At 38.9% G+C, this 16,360-nt stretch overlaps 1 protein-coding gene across 1 annotated transcript; it reads right to left on the bottom strand.

Annotated features, from left to right (window-relative positions):
• Positions 1-4,835: 4,835 nt before the first annotated feature.
• LOC135652311 (ankyrin repeat-containing protein At5g02620-like) lies at positions 4,836-13,219 on the bottom strand. Its single transcript, XM_065173151.1, has 3 exons — positions 12,429-13,219; positions 6,076-6,665; positions 4,836-5,876 (listed from the first exon to the last, which is right to left on the bottom strand). Exons 1-3 carry the CDS (start codon positions 13,012-13,014, stop codon positions 4,965-4,967), a joined length of 2,088 nt encoding a protein of 695 aa, XP_065029223.1. The 5' UTR covers positions 13,015-13,219; the 3' UTR covers positions 4,836-4,964.
• Between the last annotated feature and the right edge of the window lie 3,141 nt (positions 13,220-16,360).

The following is a 16,360-nucleotide window of genomic DNA, read 5'->3' as shown; positions in this document are numbered from 1 at the left end:
CGTTGGGTTGGCCGAGATGCGACTCGGGCGTTGGATTGGCCGAGATGTGACTTAGGTGTTGGGTTGGCCGAGATACGACTCGGGCATTGGATCCATGGGATCAGAGCTACCGTCGTATGTCTCCAAAGTCGGTAGGCTGAAGTTGAGAGGTACCGGATTACCCTATATTTCCTAAGTGAAAGGGGACCCGCTCGAGTCACCTTTGCTAGACTCACCCCGCGATTTTCGAAACTCATGCTGGAACGCGTCCAGACGTTAGTTGACCCAGGACAATTGGGCCCTAAGTGAGTCGTCCGCCGAGTCAGATGATACAGTGTTAGGCTCGAAGTGGGGTAGTGTGACTCGGCAAGGTGTGGGTATGCTCTGCTCGGGCGGACCTCTCGGGTCCATCATTTGGTCTTGGGTTTCTCCTATCCCGACCTGGTCTCGGGCACCAGCAACGATCTAGCGTCGAGACCGGGATACCCCCCATCTCGAAGGATGGGGAGGGGCTGATCTCCGGGCCCGACAAAAGGGTGACCGACCGGTGGTTCTCCCTCGGGGATAGCTCCCGCGGGATGCTCATGCGACATGCCCTCCTTCTAGCACCAAAATGTTAGTGAACAAATGTGTCGTGACTGGTGAGTCAGCACGACCTGGTTCACTGGTCGATGTCGGGAGTCTTCTGTCGGCTGAGCTGGATGTCGAGGTCGACCAGGCCCTCGTGACGATGTGTGGATCAACGTTCCTTGGTGTGCCGATCCGGGCGCTGTGTATGCCGAGCTACGTCTCTCCCTCTCCAGGGTGGCTGGCAGCTCGTCTTCGTGAGGTGACCACGTTTTCCTACAAAAATGGCTCTCGTCTCGTCAGGATCACCTGATGAGGCCCCTCTGATGAGCAAGTCAGTGGAGTGATCCATTGATTTTTTCCTTCCCTTGCCAGATACTGGCTAGAGGTCTTTATATTACTGTACGTGGGTCAGTCGTACGTAGGTTGGCGTGGTGGACGTGTCTAGCAGTGCCTTAGTATGGATTCTGACTTAGCGTGTCTTGGGGTTTCCGAGGTCGAGTAGTGCTACGGATTCTGGCTTAGCGTGTTTTGGGCGCCAAAATATGTCGTATCACCAACAATTTGGTCGGCTTCTGTGTGAGGCGATGGGTGAATCCGGTAGCATATCAAGGACGGTGTCACCTTGGGGTTTCCGAGATCGAGTAGTGCCTTAGTACGGATTCTGACTTAGCGTGTCTTGGGCGCCAAAATATGCCGTATCACCAACGATTTGGTCGGCTTCTGGCATTGCTCGGTGACGATTTCGGCTGAGTCTTCCCTTCTTCTTTTGCGGCGGTTCTTCCACCTGCTGCCCGAATCAGTTCTCCCAACAATAGATCTCCATGTTTGCAGGGTGAATCCAGTAGCATATCAAGGACGGTGTCGCATCTCATGTTTGTGGCGTTAGCTTCGATACCTCGCCGTCCCAGAAGCAACTTCACGGTCTACATTCAATAGTATTACCAGAGTTATGAACAGGAAGTTCCTTAGTATTTCCACTTGCTTTTTTTGAATGAAACACAAAGAGTATTTATCTTTTGCTATGAGAAAGTTCTCGTCTCAGAACGTACAGAGATGCATAAACTGTTGGGCTGACGGGCTGACAACCCATCAGATTCAGCTCATAGTGAGTTTTAATAGCCTACAGTCTTATCCTTTTAAGTGAAACCCTAAATCAAATTAGGAGGTATAATTGCTTGTTTTGAGAAAGGAAAACTACACCAACGTAGAGAAAAATTATAATAATATCTTAATTCCAAAAAAAAAGGAGAAAAAGACAGAAAAAAGATTACTCTCCTTCGTTTTGGAAGAAGCTTTGGCGCATGAGTACATCATATGACATAGGTCCCATGACTTGCAAAAATGAGCAAGTCAAAAAGCAGCTACCATTAATTGAAATCAATGAAGAGGCATCTAACTTTAGGAAATGGAATCATTAATCATAAGTAAAAGAATCCATGGAAACCACAAGATAGAAAGTTGTTCAGTGGTCCAACTTCATATTCTAGATGTTCCTCCTCATGTCCTTGCATGATATAGACAATGACCAATAGCTTGTGGTGCCAAATTGGTCTTGTAAGTCCTCACCGTGGCTTTCTATCTAACATCACAAAGTTCTAATCTTTTCTTTCCCAAAAGTTGATGCATAGTTTTCCATTAAGATGGCAACGAAAATGAAAGATGAATTCTTTATGATTTCATAATTTTCTTTGTTTACCAATCATCAACTTTCTTGTTCGGAGTCAATAGGCTAAGAACAAAAAACATTGTCATGTTACTATGGATTGTAACGTAAAACATTCATCCAATCATCTAGAATTCGAGCTATCAATTTATTTTTGCTTCTTTCTCTTATCTTAGATATTTAAAGATGTATGTTAAGTATTGAAGGACTCTATTAAATATATTTTCAACATTAGTCTTTGGAGAATATGAAATCTAAATTAGTTATGAAGTTGTCATACCCCCATAGTCTCTCGATGTTAGTCTTCGCTTGTATTGCATAAGAAGGTTTCAAAGTTATAAGAAGAATATAAAGTTTGACTCGAAGAAGAAATATTTTTAAGTGAATCAAATGATGAAGCTGGAAGAATGTATTATTGCATTATTAGGTTAGATTTCAGAGTTTCAAGGAGTATATAAAGTTTGGATAAAGAAGAAATATTTTTAAGCGACTGAAAAGATGAAGCTCAAAGGATGTATTATTGCATTATTAGCTTATAAAACACCTCGATTCGATCTAATTAGTTGGGTATGGAGACCAAATATCTAATTTACGTATGAGTCATTATCCAACTAGACTCGAGTCTTACGACCTATGTCACCATGATTCGGTGGCTCTGTACGTCAACCAAATCTTTTATTGTAGATGCATGTCTCATTCCCTCGTTGCTCAAATCTTTTATTGTAAATGCATGTCTCATTCCCTCGTTGCTCTATCATCCATTCAAGTTCATGCATGCTGAGTCAGAGCACTTCACATGAGGCCAACAATTAACAATGACTTGCACCAAGTCTATTCGAAGACTTTGACCTTAAGAGATATTGATTCAAGGTTGCATGAGAGGCAAAAAGATTGTCCTAATATTTGATTTGGATTAGTTTCTAACCTAACTAAAATAACGTATTATCTTATGATTGCAAAGAAAGATACAAAACAATGCATATGCTTGTGGTTTGATCACTTTAATATCTTAATTACCTTAGCTTAGTGACTTTTAGTGGACTTGTCGTTAGGATTCCTAACATGGAACTATTAGGGGTGCCACTTTTAACTGCTAAATATTATTCTACGTCAAGTGCGATCGGACCATAGGCATCATCTTTCGCAAAGGAGGATTGTGAGTTAATTGTGAATATATAATCTTCCGGTTAAGAGTCAAAATCTTTATAAATCAAGTTCTCTGAGTCATTTAATAAAATATATTAAAATATAATATAGAAATAAAGATATGATCGATACTTTAGCATCTTGTGTATGATACCTCAATATCACACGATTGACACGATACATCAATGTCACATAATTAACACCTATTTGATACTTAAGGTTAAAACGATTGACACATTCAAAAAACCTTTGTGTCATATGGATGATTCTTCGACTTCGAATGGATGAGTCGGTGGAACAGTTATCCATTAAGCATAGTAGAATTGTGATCATGCTTGAGAGAAAAGACAACTAAAAGGATGACTCTAATGCTTGTTTGCTTATTTGATGGCCAATGTATAAAAAGATAAAGTTGGGCGCCTCATCCAATCCCTTCGATACTCAAATTAAGATTAAAATAAAAAGTGAAATCATAAGTAAATAGTAATTGATATTGATAATAGTAAATTGAAGAACTTGTGGGACTTAGGTGTCTATCATATGACATAGGTTTGTTCTTTGTGCTGAGCTAATAGTCATGTGATATATGATTGAGGTGGGTTCTCCCTACTAATTTCACTTGAAATTGATGATAACTTGTAATTTTATTATGAAATTATAAATTTGTATATTGAATTTTGATTTTTGGGGAATTTAACCATATTACTATACATATAACATATATAAAAGTAATAAATAAATATTTTTATAATAAAAATAAAAAAAAAACTTATGACAAGTCTATAGTTGTAAATCCATCTTCATCATAGAACAAATTTTAAAAGCTTGACGAAAAGGAAAAAAATAAATGTAATTGAACAATAAATTGTGACATCAAACTTTAAAATAATAATAATAATAATAATAATAATAATAATAATAATAATAATAATAATAATAACCACCGAAAGAGTTGATGACAATAAAAACATGTAGCAGAGCAGTTGCATAATATATATTTGAAGAATACATTCATTATATTTCCAAATAAAATAAATATCCTAAAAAAATTAAATAAAAATAGTAATAATATAAAAATATTATAGTTGATACAGAAAAAAAATCCAAATTAGACATAAAAGATATTCTAAATTCCTTTCATATAATAAAAAAAAGTATTTATGAAGGATTAATTATGTTTTTTTTTTTAAGTGCAACATAAGTATAGGCACACAGTTGTTAATAATTGATAATTCTATACATTAAATCCTTGTTATCTTTTATGCACCATTTAATATTATGTCGGTTCTAAATTATTGAAGTCTGGATAATGATTCAGATATTTAAGATTTTCTAAATATATTAGTGCATCATTGTACTAATGATAAGTTTTAGATCTGAATCCAGTGTTTTTAAATAAATACATCATTAATATGTATGAGATATAATGTTCCACAAAACTCTCATAAATCATCTGTAACAACAAAACCAAAGTTAATAATGATTAAAGTTACAGATTTACTATATACCGTGGAACAAAATACATAAAAGCAAATTACATTCTGAAAATAAGATAAAGTAACTTTAAAAGATGATAAAGGATAAACCATATAAGAATAATGATAGATCATATTATTCTATTATTTGACATATTTAATATATAAACAAACACTAAATAATTTACAATAAGAACTACTCCAAAGATAATTATCATCAACGCGCCCACCACAATCTTCGCGCAGATGGCAACGGCCCTTGTGGGGCCCCCCTGACTTTCTCCTTCTCCATCATTCTTCTTCCAGCATCCACCTTTGCGCAACAAGTATCTGATCGCTCTAAAGCACACCCAAATCATGAAGAGACTGAGAATTCCGAACCAACTCATGAGAAGGATGACAGTGCAGAGCTGATAGGAAAATATTCGCACAATGGCGGTCGAGAATGCTAATGCCGTCGAGAACACCGCCAGCCATAGAATCCACTTTAGGATTCCCGTCACCATTTTAGTCTGTCTGGGCACACAACATATCAACAAGAGGATGATGCTCAAGGATGCAAACAACCCGAACATGTCGAACAGCAGGAATAACTCGAGATCATATTTTAGAACTGCCTCCCCTTCACTTGAACTCTCATCAAAGTTGACTTCTGCATTGGGGGGAGTCGCCCCACCATCATCTTTCTGCTTAAACCCACCAGGGGGGTTCAGCCCAGCTGCGAATGTGATGGTGGCGATCAACGTCGCCACCACCATTAGTGTTTCTGGTTTGTTGTTGTACTTTTCTTTAGGTTCAGAACGATTTGGTCGGCTTCTGTGTGACGCGACAGTGGCAGAGGCTCTGGCATCACCCGGTGACGATTTCGGCCGAGTCTTCCCTTCTTCGGCGGTGGTTCTTCCACCTGCTGCTCGAATCAGTTCTCCCAACAACAGATCTCCATGCTGGCAGGGTGAATCCAGTAGCATATCAAGGACGGTGTCGCCTCTCATGTTTGTGGCGTTAACTTCGATACCTCGCCTTCCCAGAAGCAACTTCACGGTCTGCATTCAATCGTATTACCAGAGCTATGAACAGGAAGTTCCTCGGTATTTCCATTTGCTTTTTTTTGATTGAAATGCAAAGAGTATTTATCTTTTGTTGTGGGAAAGCTCTCGTATCAGGAGGTGCAGAGATGCATAAACACCTGGTGAAAAGAAGAAGACAAATTCATTTCCTCTAATTGGGATCAGGAATACCTACCTGGAGCTGTTTTCTGGCCACAGCAAGGTGCAGGACGGTGTTGCCTTTCGCATCTCCGGAGTTGAGCAGCTCATCGTTTTCATCTGTTCTGTTCAGCAAGAACTGCACGGTCTCGAAGCTGTTCGATTTCACCGTAAGATGAAGGATGGAGTCACCTTGCGATGTCACAGCTCGCAAGGACTCCGGGCACGCATCCAGTAACACTGTCAATACATCAAGCCTGCCTCGTAAGGCTGCAGTGTGGGCGGGCATGAAGCCATCGTTGTCGGTCGCCAAGCAGAGATTGGCAGCGGCTGCGTACTGCAGCAGCTCGTTCACCACGGATAAGTGGCCTTGGGCAGCGGCCAGGTGCAAGGCGGAAAGGCCTTCGCGGTTGCGGCCATGCGCGAGCTCCGGGTTTACGGTAAGGATCTCCCGGACCAGGTCGGAGTGGCCGTGCGATGCAGCGATGTGGAGGGGGCTGTCCGACAGGTGAGCCGCGGCGATGGCTTGCCTGTGGAGCAGGAGCCGGTCTTCTTGTAGCAAACGCCGCAACAAAGTGAGGTCTCCCGCATAAGCTGCTTCCTCTAGTCTCGGATCCATGCTTAGTTACACACACACACACTCTCTCTCTCTCTCGATTTGGTCACAAACAACTCGAAGTTAGGACGCCTATATATAGGCTAAAAATCTCTAACGATTCCTCCCGCTCGGTCTTCTTGTTCCTGTCTACATCAAGACGCCGGCCTTGTTGAAGAAGTCGTCTCCAAAACGTAAGTTGCTTCCTCTGGACTTGCACCCCATTAGTCTGGACTTGGTAGAATACTTTTTCTCAGCTTGCTTTCTCGTTCGCCGAAACTATCTAGAGAATGAAGTGAAGGTGGGACAGTCGATGTGCGGTATTTGTGTTTGAGAATGTTGATGAAACATGATGGACTTATGATATAGCTTTTCCTAACTTTTCTTCACGTAGAAAATGACAGACACGACCTGTCTGCTATCTGATACATATGAATGGTTAACTAACATTGATTTGATCTCTTACACAGAATGCTTAATTCCATTGGAATTCTGCCACTTGTACCATCCAAGTATTCACAATAAATGAAAGATTTCGACTGCTAATATATTGATAAACATTGCTTCAGCGGATCCTTGAAATGGAGACGTCCTGTGCAGATTTTTTGTTCCCACTCCCATTTTTCTTTCGCTGAAACTAGTTGGAAAGTGATGATGGAGCGAGCCATGTCGGCTTGTCCCAAAGCGTGGATGATTTTTTTTTGTTCTTTTGAAAAGTAAAGAAGATTATATTAGATCAGCTAAAGCTGCAAAATCGGAAGAGGTCAAAGTCGTCCAACGAAGACGAGAAAAAAAAAAAAGGTGATTATTCATCCAAAAAAAATTAGCATCGTCATGAGCTACGAGATCGAGAAAGCGATCAAAATATCGCACGCTGTTGCTATCCCACTCGCCGTTCGGCTTTCGTCTCCCTCGCTGCGTTTGCACCGCATCGATTTCATGGGATAAGATGCTTCAAAGGGACTGCAGTGGCCACTGTGAGCTCGATGACCCAGTCGTCTCTTTGGCGTCTGGTGGAGAGGCTCAACAAGAAGGAGGAACTGCTCCAATCACAAGCCTAAAATGGACTGCAGTGGCCTCGGATCCATGCTTAGTTACACACACACACACACACTCTCTCTCTCTCTCTCTCTCTCTCGATTTGGTCACAAACAACTCGAAGTTAGGACGCCTATATATAGGCTAAAAATCTCTAACGATTCCTCCCGCTCGGTCTTCTTGGTCCTGTCTCCATCAAGACACCAGCTTAGTTTGGCAAGTCCCATAGTACATCGGGAAAATCAGATTTTTTGAAACTATAAATAAGGATCTGGGCTTTGAAGTCAGAAGTACCACAGGCAATATAAGAGGCACCACAAGAAGACGCTTCACTAATGCAGCAAAGCTCACCTTTGGGTTCAACTTCTCCATCGGTAACAAAGAAGATAGAAGGAAACGAAAGCAAGAAAAAGAAATCTTTGGGGGATAACTTATGGTGGGGGCAAGCAACGCAGAGGACGGATGACTCTGCATTCATGGGGCGGACAAACCTGCTTGCTTTCTTGTCACCAGCTTATTCTCGGGCCAAACAACGGAGACGTAAAGCATGTTGTTGATGCGTATGGCTCGCAAGCGATCGATTCAGGTACAGAAAGGTAGGTTTATTTTAGGCGCTGTGCTTTGAGAGCCACTGTAGCGGATTCCTCCATTCGTTCTTTTAAGGCACCACGACCTTTTATCTTATTGGGCTTTGCCAGATGGGCTGAGACATAACTGTCACGTTTCATGGACTTGACCAGTGGAGTGGGTTCCACGTGTATATATATATATATATATATATATATATATATATATATATATATATATATATATATATATATATATATATATATATGAGGTGTCATGTTATTTATATAAATATATGATTGATGTGATACTATGTGATAAAAAGTATCGACCCAATGGTCATAATCAGCAAACACATTAGTGCAAACATGGAGCCTATGGTACTTCACGTCGACATGGCACCTCCGAGTCGGGTGGGCGATCACCCCTTCCCGCACCATCCAAAGTTGTACAAGACAACATCGCATAATACAAAGTGACTTCGAAAAGTTCGAAATGACGTCGCGCGACGTAGATCTATACGGGTCGATCGGTACTCGTACAAAAGTATAAGCCGATCGCTTGAGGAGTCGGCTACCATAATCAGATCACTATGACCCTCGCTTGTAAGTATAAAAGCTAACCTCTTAATCAACGTTAGAAGAAGAAAGAATTCCCAAAACTCCATTCAATACTTGACTTCAGAGGAGTCAAGTTGGGAAAAACCCCTCTCGACTTCGATTTATGTGTAGGAACCCGATGAAACACATTGCCATCGACTTCCACTTCGTGCGAGATTAAGTTGTCAGACATCAACTTTGTGTTTCTCACGTACATACAGCTAATCAACATGCAGACTCACTCACAAAGTCTTTTACCCTCAAACTATTTTCATCTCATCGGTCCAAGATCGACATCCTTGATGAAAGCTTAATCTTGCAGGGGGCTTTGAGGAAATCTCTAAGCAGTTGAGAAAAACCTTTCTGACTTAGCGTGTGGGGGTTCTCCCCTTGCCGACCCGGCTATAATGCGACGTGGCATCAATTGTGACATATCTTGGACCCAAAATATATCTTATTATTATGTAAATATTCCTACATTCTAAACCTAAAACTGTGATGATTGATGGCTAGGAAATGAGTAATGTTGATAACGATGCGGTCCAATTTGTGACTCAACCATGCATCACGATTCCGATTCCGAACTTACACTTGTATTGAGGTCCAATTTGTTAGGTATGATGTTGCTGCACTCGTCCTCTCACCACGTCATGATATTGTACGTATGTGATGATACATGGACAGCATCATGTATTGCGCCTTTGCCATATTGCCGATGACGCGTCTTTTGGACTCATGTGGAATCTTATGATGAGTGTTGACCCGATTTATTCCGACACGTAACGTATATATATATATATATATATATATATATATATAAGTATTGTGTAAAAATATTTCATAAAATAAAAATTACTGTATTTTTACAAAAGTATAGTGCCTTTTTAACCCTCTCGAATCGAAATGGCAAAAAAAAATTTCAACCAAAAGGGTTCAAATTAGTTTCTTGTAATTTAAAAAAAAATATCTTTTATAACAAATACTTATACTCGTGTGGAATTATTCATTTTAAGAGAATTCCTACAATTTGATGACCAAAAGGTATTCTAAAGATAGATGGTGACACTAGTAGCTTATAAGGTATTGATTTATCTATTTTCTTAATTGATGTAAGGCTAAATGTATTTATCAATATCCATGAACCATCAATTTAATATTAAAATGATGGGATTGATTATGGATGATGTTTCAATTAGTTTGACGCGGTGTTAGGCCACCTGTGTAAGGAGTTCAAAGATAACTAAAAGGATGACTCTAATGCTTGTTTGCTCATTTGATGGTCAATGTATAAAAAGGATAAAGTGGAACGTCTCGTCTAATCCCTTTGATGTTTAAATTAAGATTGAAATAAAAAATAAAATCATGAGTAAACAGTAATTGATATTGATAATAGTAAATTGAAGAATCTTTATATTAAACTTTTTTGTGTGGGACTTAGGTGTCTATTATATGACATAGGTCTGCTCTTTGTGCCAAGCTAATAGTCATGTGATCTATGATTGAGGTGAGTTCTTCCTACTCATTTCAATTGAAATTGATGATAACTTGTAATTTTATTATGAAATCATAAATTCATATATTGAATTTTGATTTTTGGGGAAGTTAACCATATTACTATACATATAACATATATAAAAATAATAAATACTTATTTTTATAAAAAAAAAAAAAAACATATGACAAGTCTATAGTTGTAAATCCATCTTCATTATAGAACAAATTTTAAAAGCTTGATGAAAAAGAAAAAGAAAATGTAATCGAACAATAAATTGTGACACTAGACTTTAAGAGAAAAAAATAATAATAAGCGAAAGAGTGGATGACAATAAAAACATGTAGCAGAGGGGTTGCATAATGCATATTTGAAGAATACATTCATTATTTTTCCAAATAAAATAAATATCCTAAAAGATTAAAATTAAAACTAATAATATTATTAAAAAATATTATAGTTGATACAGAAAAAAAATCCAAATTAGACATAAAAGATATTCTAAATTCCTTTCATATAATAAAAAAAGTATTTATGAAGGATTAATTACGTTTTTTTTTTAAGTGCAACATAAGTACAGGCACACGCCCTACCTTATATCACACAGTTGTTAATAAGTGATAATTCTATACATTAGATTATTGTTATCTTTTATGCACCATTTAATATTATGTCGGTTCTAATTGATTCAAGTCTGGATAATGATTCAGATATTTAAGATTTTATGAATATATTAGTGCATCATTGAACTATTGATAAGTTTTAGATCTGCTGAATCCAGTGTTTTTAAATAAATACATCATTAATATGTAAGAGATATAATGTTCCACAAAACTCTCATAAATCATCTGTAACAACAAAACCAAAGTTAATAATGATTAAAGTTACAGATTTACTAACTATATACCGTGGAACAAAATACATAAAAGCAAATTACATTCTGAAAATAAGATAAAGTAACTTTAAAAGATGATGAAGGATAAACCATATAAGAATAATGATAGGTCATATTATTCTATTATTGACCTATTTACTGTATAAAAAAAAACACTAATAAATTTACAATAAGAAATCCGCCTAAAAGAATTATTATCAACACCCCCACCACAATCTTCGTGCAGATGGCAACAGCCCTTGTGGGGCCTCCGTGGCTTTCTCCTTCTCCATCTTTCTTCTTCCAGCATCCACCTTTGCGCAACAACCACCTGATCGCTCTAAAGCACACCCAAACCATGAAGAGACTGATGATTCCGAACCAGCTCAGGAGAAGGATGGTAGTGTAGGGCGGATAGAAAAATATTCGCCTAATGGCGCTCAAGAATGCTAACGCCGTCGAGAACACCGCCAGCCATAGAATCCACTTTAGGATTCCCATCACCATTTTCTTCCGTCTTGGCACACAACATATCAACAAAAGAATGATGCTCAAGGATGCAAACAACCCGAACATGTCGAACAGTAGGAATAACTTGAGACTAGAAGTGAAGGGGGACTTCAACTCATCTGGGGGGTTCAACCCAGCTTCGAATGTGATGGTGGCGATCAACGTCGCCACCACCATTAGTGTTGCTGGTTTGTTGTTGTACCTTTCTTTAAGTTCAGACAATACTTTTCGGGGGCTGCGGTCATCCTTAGAAGGTCGAGCCTGGCGTCGGAAGGGGTGCCAACGATTTGGTCGGCTTCCGCGTGAGGCGACAGAGGCTCTGGCGTCGCTCGGTGACGATTTCGGCCGAGTCTTCTCTTCTTCTGCGGTGGTTCTTCCACCTGCTGCCCGAATCAGTTCTCCCAACAATAGATCTCCATGTTGGCAGGGTGAATCCAGTAGCATATCAAGGACGGTGTCGCCTCTCATGTTGGTGGCGTTAGCTTCGATACCTCGCCGTCCCAGAAGCAACTTCACGATCTGCATTCAATGGTATTACCAGAGCTATGAACAGGAAGTTCCTTGGTATTTCCATTTGCTTTTTTTGAATGAAATGCAAAGAGTATTCAACTTTTGTTGTGGGAAAGCTCTCGTCTCAGGAGGTACAGAGATGCATAAACACCTTGTGAAGAAGAAGACATTTAAATCTATTTCCTCTAATCGGGATCAGGAATACCTGCCTGCAGATGTTTTCTGGCCACAGCAAGGTGCAGGACGGTGTTGCCTTTCGCATCTCCAGAGTTGAGTAGCTCATCGTTCTCATCCGTTCTGTCCAGCAAGAACTGCACGGTCTCGAAGCTGTTTGATTTCACAGTAAGATGAAGGATGGAGTCACCTTGAGATGTCACAGCTCGCGAGGACTCCGGGCACGCATCCAGTAACACTGTCAACACATCAAGCCTGCCTTGTAAGGCTGCAGCGTGGGCGGGCATGAAGCCATCGTTGTCGGTCGCCAAGCAGAGATTGGCAGCGGCTGCGTACTGCAGCAGCTCGGTCACCACGGATAAGTGGCCTTGGGCAGCGGCCAGGTGCAAGGCGGAAAGGCCTTCGCGGTTGCGGCCATGCGCGAGCTCCGGGTTTACGGCGAGGATCTCCCGGACCAGGTCGGAGTGGCCGAGCGATGCAGCGATGTGGAGGGGGCTGTCCGACAGGTGAGCCGCGGCGATGCTTTGCCTGTGGAGCAGGAGCCGATCTTCTTGTAGCAAACGCCGCAACAAAGTGAGGTATCCCGCATAAGCTGCTTCCTCTAGTCTCGGATCCATGCAGAGTTACTCTCTCTCTCTCTCTCTCGATTTGGTCACAAACAACTCGAAGTTAGGACGCCTATATATATACTAAAAATGTCGAACGATTCCTCCCGGTCGGTCTTCTTGGTCCTGTCTCCATCAAGACGCCGGCCTTGTTGAAGAAGCCGTCTCCAAAACGGAAGTTGCTCCCTCTAGTCATGCATCCCATTGGTCTGGACTCCATCGAATACGTTTTCTCAGCTTGCTTTCTCGTTCGCCGAAACTACCAAGAGAATGAAGTGAAGCTGGGACAGTCGATGTGCGGTGTTTGTGTTTGAGAATGTTGATGAAACATGAATGACTTATAATGATATAGCTTTTTCTAACTTTTCTTCACGTAGAAAATGACAGACACGACCGATCCATATGATGATAGTGTCCCTTAATATCCCCACTAACAGAAACCCGAGTAAAGGGCAAAGTTAATAGATTGTGGTGTGAAATCGTTGCAATCACCTAAGTTAATAGAACTTAGGTCAAAATTCATAAACTATATAATTTTATCTCATTAAGTAAGATATATCATAGATTTAATTAGATTTTAATTATAATTATTGATGAATAAAAAAGTTTGATTATTCTAAAATCTCTTAAGAGACTCTTTTGATGTGAAGGATTCTTATAATTATAATAATATCTTCTTGCGAAGAAACATAATATTATTTTTTATGCTTACAAACATAATATGATTTCATATCTTCACTTAAATTATTAAGTAGTTTCAGCGAAACAGACCTCATCAACACCCTACTTCACTCTGACTGATACGTTAGGAGGGATGGATGAATGAAAGCAAGCTGAGCAAAAATATTCTACAAAGTCCAGAGCAATGGCTATCATCTCTTGAATCCATCGAATACTAGTACTAATTTCAAGCGTGCATTTAGACTTTTGTAGCTCCCTAATCCAGATGTCAACAATAGTTCTAGGATGTAACTTCACTTTTTTTAGTAGTTTCAATGAAAGAAAGAAAGAGAAGGAATTCTACAAGTCCATATATCTTGAATTGGGCTAGCAGAGCTTACTAATTCGAATGTACAATAGGGTTGTCGTTGACTTGGATTTATTTTTCTTGTAATCCTCATTTAATGATGATGTTACTTGGGAAGGAAACTTGATTTCCAAGTTTGCTGGGTCAACAAGCAAAGGACTCTAATTGGGCCAACACCCTGGCTGATACGTCACCAAGGATCTGATTTTTCTATGTTACTAAAGTGACATCGACAAGGATATATTGACTCAAAGTCATTTAGTTAATATGTAACGTTAATTAGATGATTGACTCGACTTATTGTTATATCATGACCCCCCGAGTTCGACATGGGATCCCATAACTCATCGGTAGTCGGACGATACACAATCATTTTTACCATTCTAGTGATCTCAATCCAATAATTGTCAACTCCATCATAAAAAGGTCCTCTATGTGCATTTTTAGGGAACTTTTGACTAAATATATTTGACTAAACCATCCGAACCCTTTTCAACTTTAAGTATCGTAGGAACCTTATTGAGTATGTCCCAACATAATATTTTATAGTAACTTGGATTCAATCCCCCGGCTTTCCAACACTTGAACTTGGGATGAACTTAAAAATGGATTGCGATAAGATTCGAATCTCATTCACACGTCAGACAATCAAACTCCGACTTAACGAGATCCAACCAACATGCGTCATTCTTTCTTGTCCAGCTGAAAAAATCATTCGATTGCCCACTTCAGGAAATTAACAGTGTTTGACTCTTACCGATGGTCACACGATCGATATGCACAGGTTCATTATACCCCTTAGAAGAGCCATTCGGTTTGAAAAGGCATATTGCTTGATCGTTTAAGTGTATTGTAGTGGTGCAACTCTTTGAGTACATAAGCCACTAAAAAGCTTCCGTCCTTTTAAGTTGCATATTTATTTGTGTTACGTGAACGTTTAATTCCAAATACGAACAAATCCTCAAAGGAAATTTCAGTGCTGTTATACACTCGGCCATTAGAAATATTTTCCTCTAAATGTGTGCTTTCTAATATTTTTTGTGTCAAGTCCTTTCCTAATAGTTTAGACTCTTAGGTTGTGTGGTCATCAATTAATTTTTTGAAGATGGTGCGAGAGTGGACTATGAGTTTGAATCATATATTTATATTTTTTAATATTTAATTAAAAATTATTCGGACAATCACTATTTTTCATTTATGCTTGCACTGTAAACTCGGTTTTTATTCGGACATATCGGACATACATATATTCGGATTTCATTCATTCATATATGAGAGGAGATATTTAAAGTATATATTGAGTTTTTTTTCTAATTATCTAAATTCTTAAGATCTTTGATCATCCAATTCAGTGTTTAAGAATATTACATCGGTATATTGTGTAGTATTTCAAATTTAATCTGAGGTTCTAATTATAAATGTAAAGATTACGGGAATTAAAATATAAAAAGTAAAAAAAAACAAAGGCTAAGTGGGAGCTGTGGGAGATAAAGAAAGACCACAGAGGCAAGGAAGAGAAGAAGAAAAAGAGAAGGGTGAAGAAGAAAGAAATAGGAGAAAGAAAGATGGAAACGGAAACAGAGAAGAACAAAAGAAGAAGAGGTGGGAGAAGGAAAGAGAAAGAGAGGGAGGATCCTGTTTAAGGAGAGAGAGAGAGAGAGAGAGAGAGAGAGAGAGAGAGAGAGAGAGAGGCCATAGATCAAGCTAAGAAAAAGGCTCCTTCTACCCGTCCACGTAGAAATATAATTTTTCTTATCTGATTGGTAGAATTTATCTTTTTCATTCCACGTTGAAATATAATTTTTCTTATCTGATTGGTAGAATTTATCTTATTCATTCCACGTTGAAATATAATTTTTCTTATTTGATTGGTAGACCACGAATTCATAGATTATAGAAAGAGGACAATTACAAATGTCTTATTTCTAGGTCATAAAACACTGAAAATATTTAACTATAAGCCCAAATTATTTAACTAAGTGTGGACTTAAACCCAAAACAAACACTTATGTTTTCTTGTGATGCTTCTTGTGGTACATCTGATTACAATGCCCAGACCTTTATTTATAGTTTAAACAGGAGATACCAAACTTGATTTTCTTGATATGGGACTATATGGGACTTCTAAATTAATAGTATCGGCTGTGAGAATCGAAAAGAGAGAATGAAAGAAAAAGAAGAATAAGAATAAGAAGAACAATGGAAGGAAGGAAAAAATAAAAATAAAAAATCAAGGACTCTGTTTGATTGATATCAGATGAATTCAGATAACTACAGAAAATATTATAGTAAGTATGATTTTGAAATCTCTTATATTCTTATTAATTATAT

This window comes from Musa acuminata, chromosome BXJ3-11 (assembly GCF_036884655.1).
Source record: "Musa acuminata AAA Group cultivar baxijiao chromosome BXJ3-11, Cavendish_Baxijiao_AAA, whole genome shotgun sequence".
In the NCBI taxonomy this organism is placed as follows: domain Eukaryota; kingdom Viridiplantae; phylum Streptophyta; class Magnoliopsida; order Zingiberales; family Musaceae; genus Musa; species Musa acuminata.
Note: the sequence above shows the minus strand (reverse complement) of the source record. Positions and strands in the feature narration are given on the sequence as shown.

Excerpts from the sequence above, each read along its gene's own strand:
- LOC135652311 (XM_065173151.1), bottom strand. The coding sequence starts at position 13,014 with ATGGATCCGAGACTAGAGGAAGCAGCTTATGCGGGATACCTCACTTTG. Across the intron at positions 6,666-12,428 it reads CAGAAAACATCTGCAGGCAG|AACTAAGCATGGATCCGAGA; the intron begins GTATTCCTGATC and ends GTGTGTGTGTGT. Across the intron at positions 5,877-6,075 it reads TGGCCAGAAAACAGCTCCAG|ACCGTGAAGTTGCTTCTGGG; the intron begins GTAGGTATTCCT and ends GATTGAATGCAG.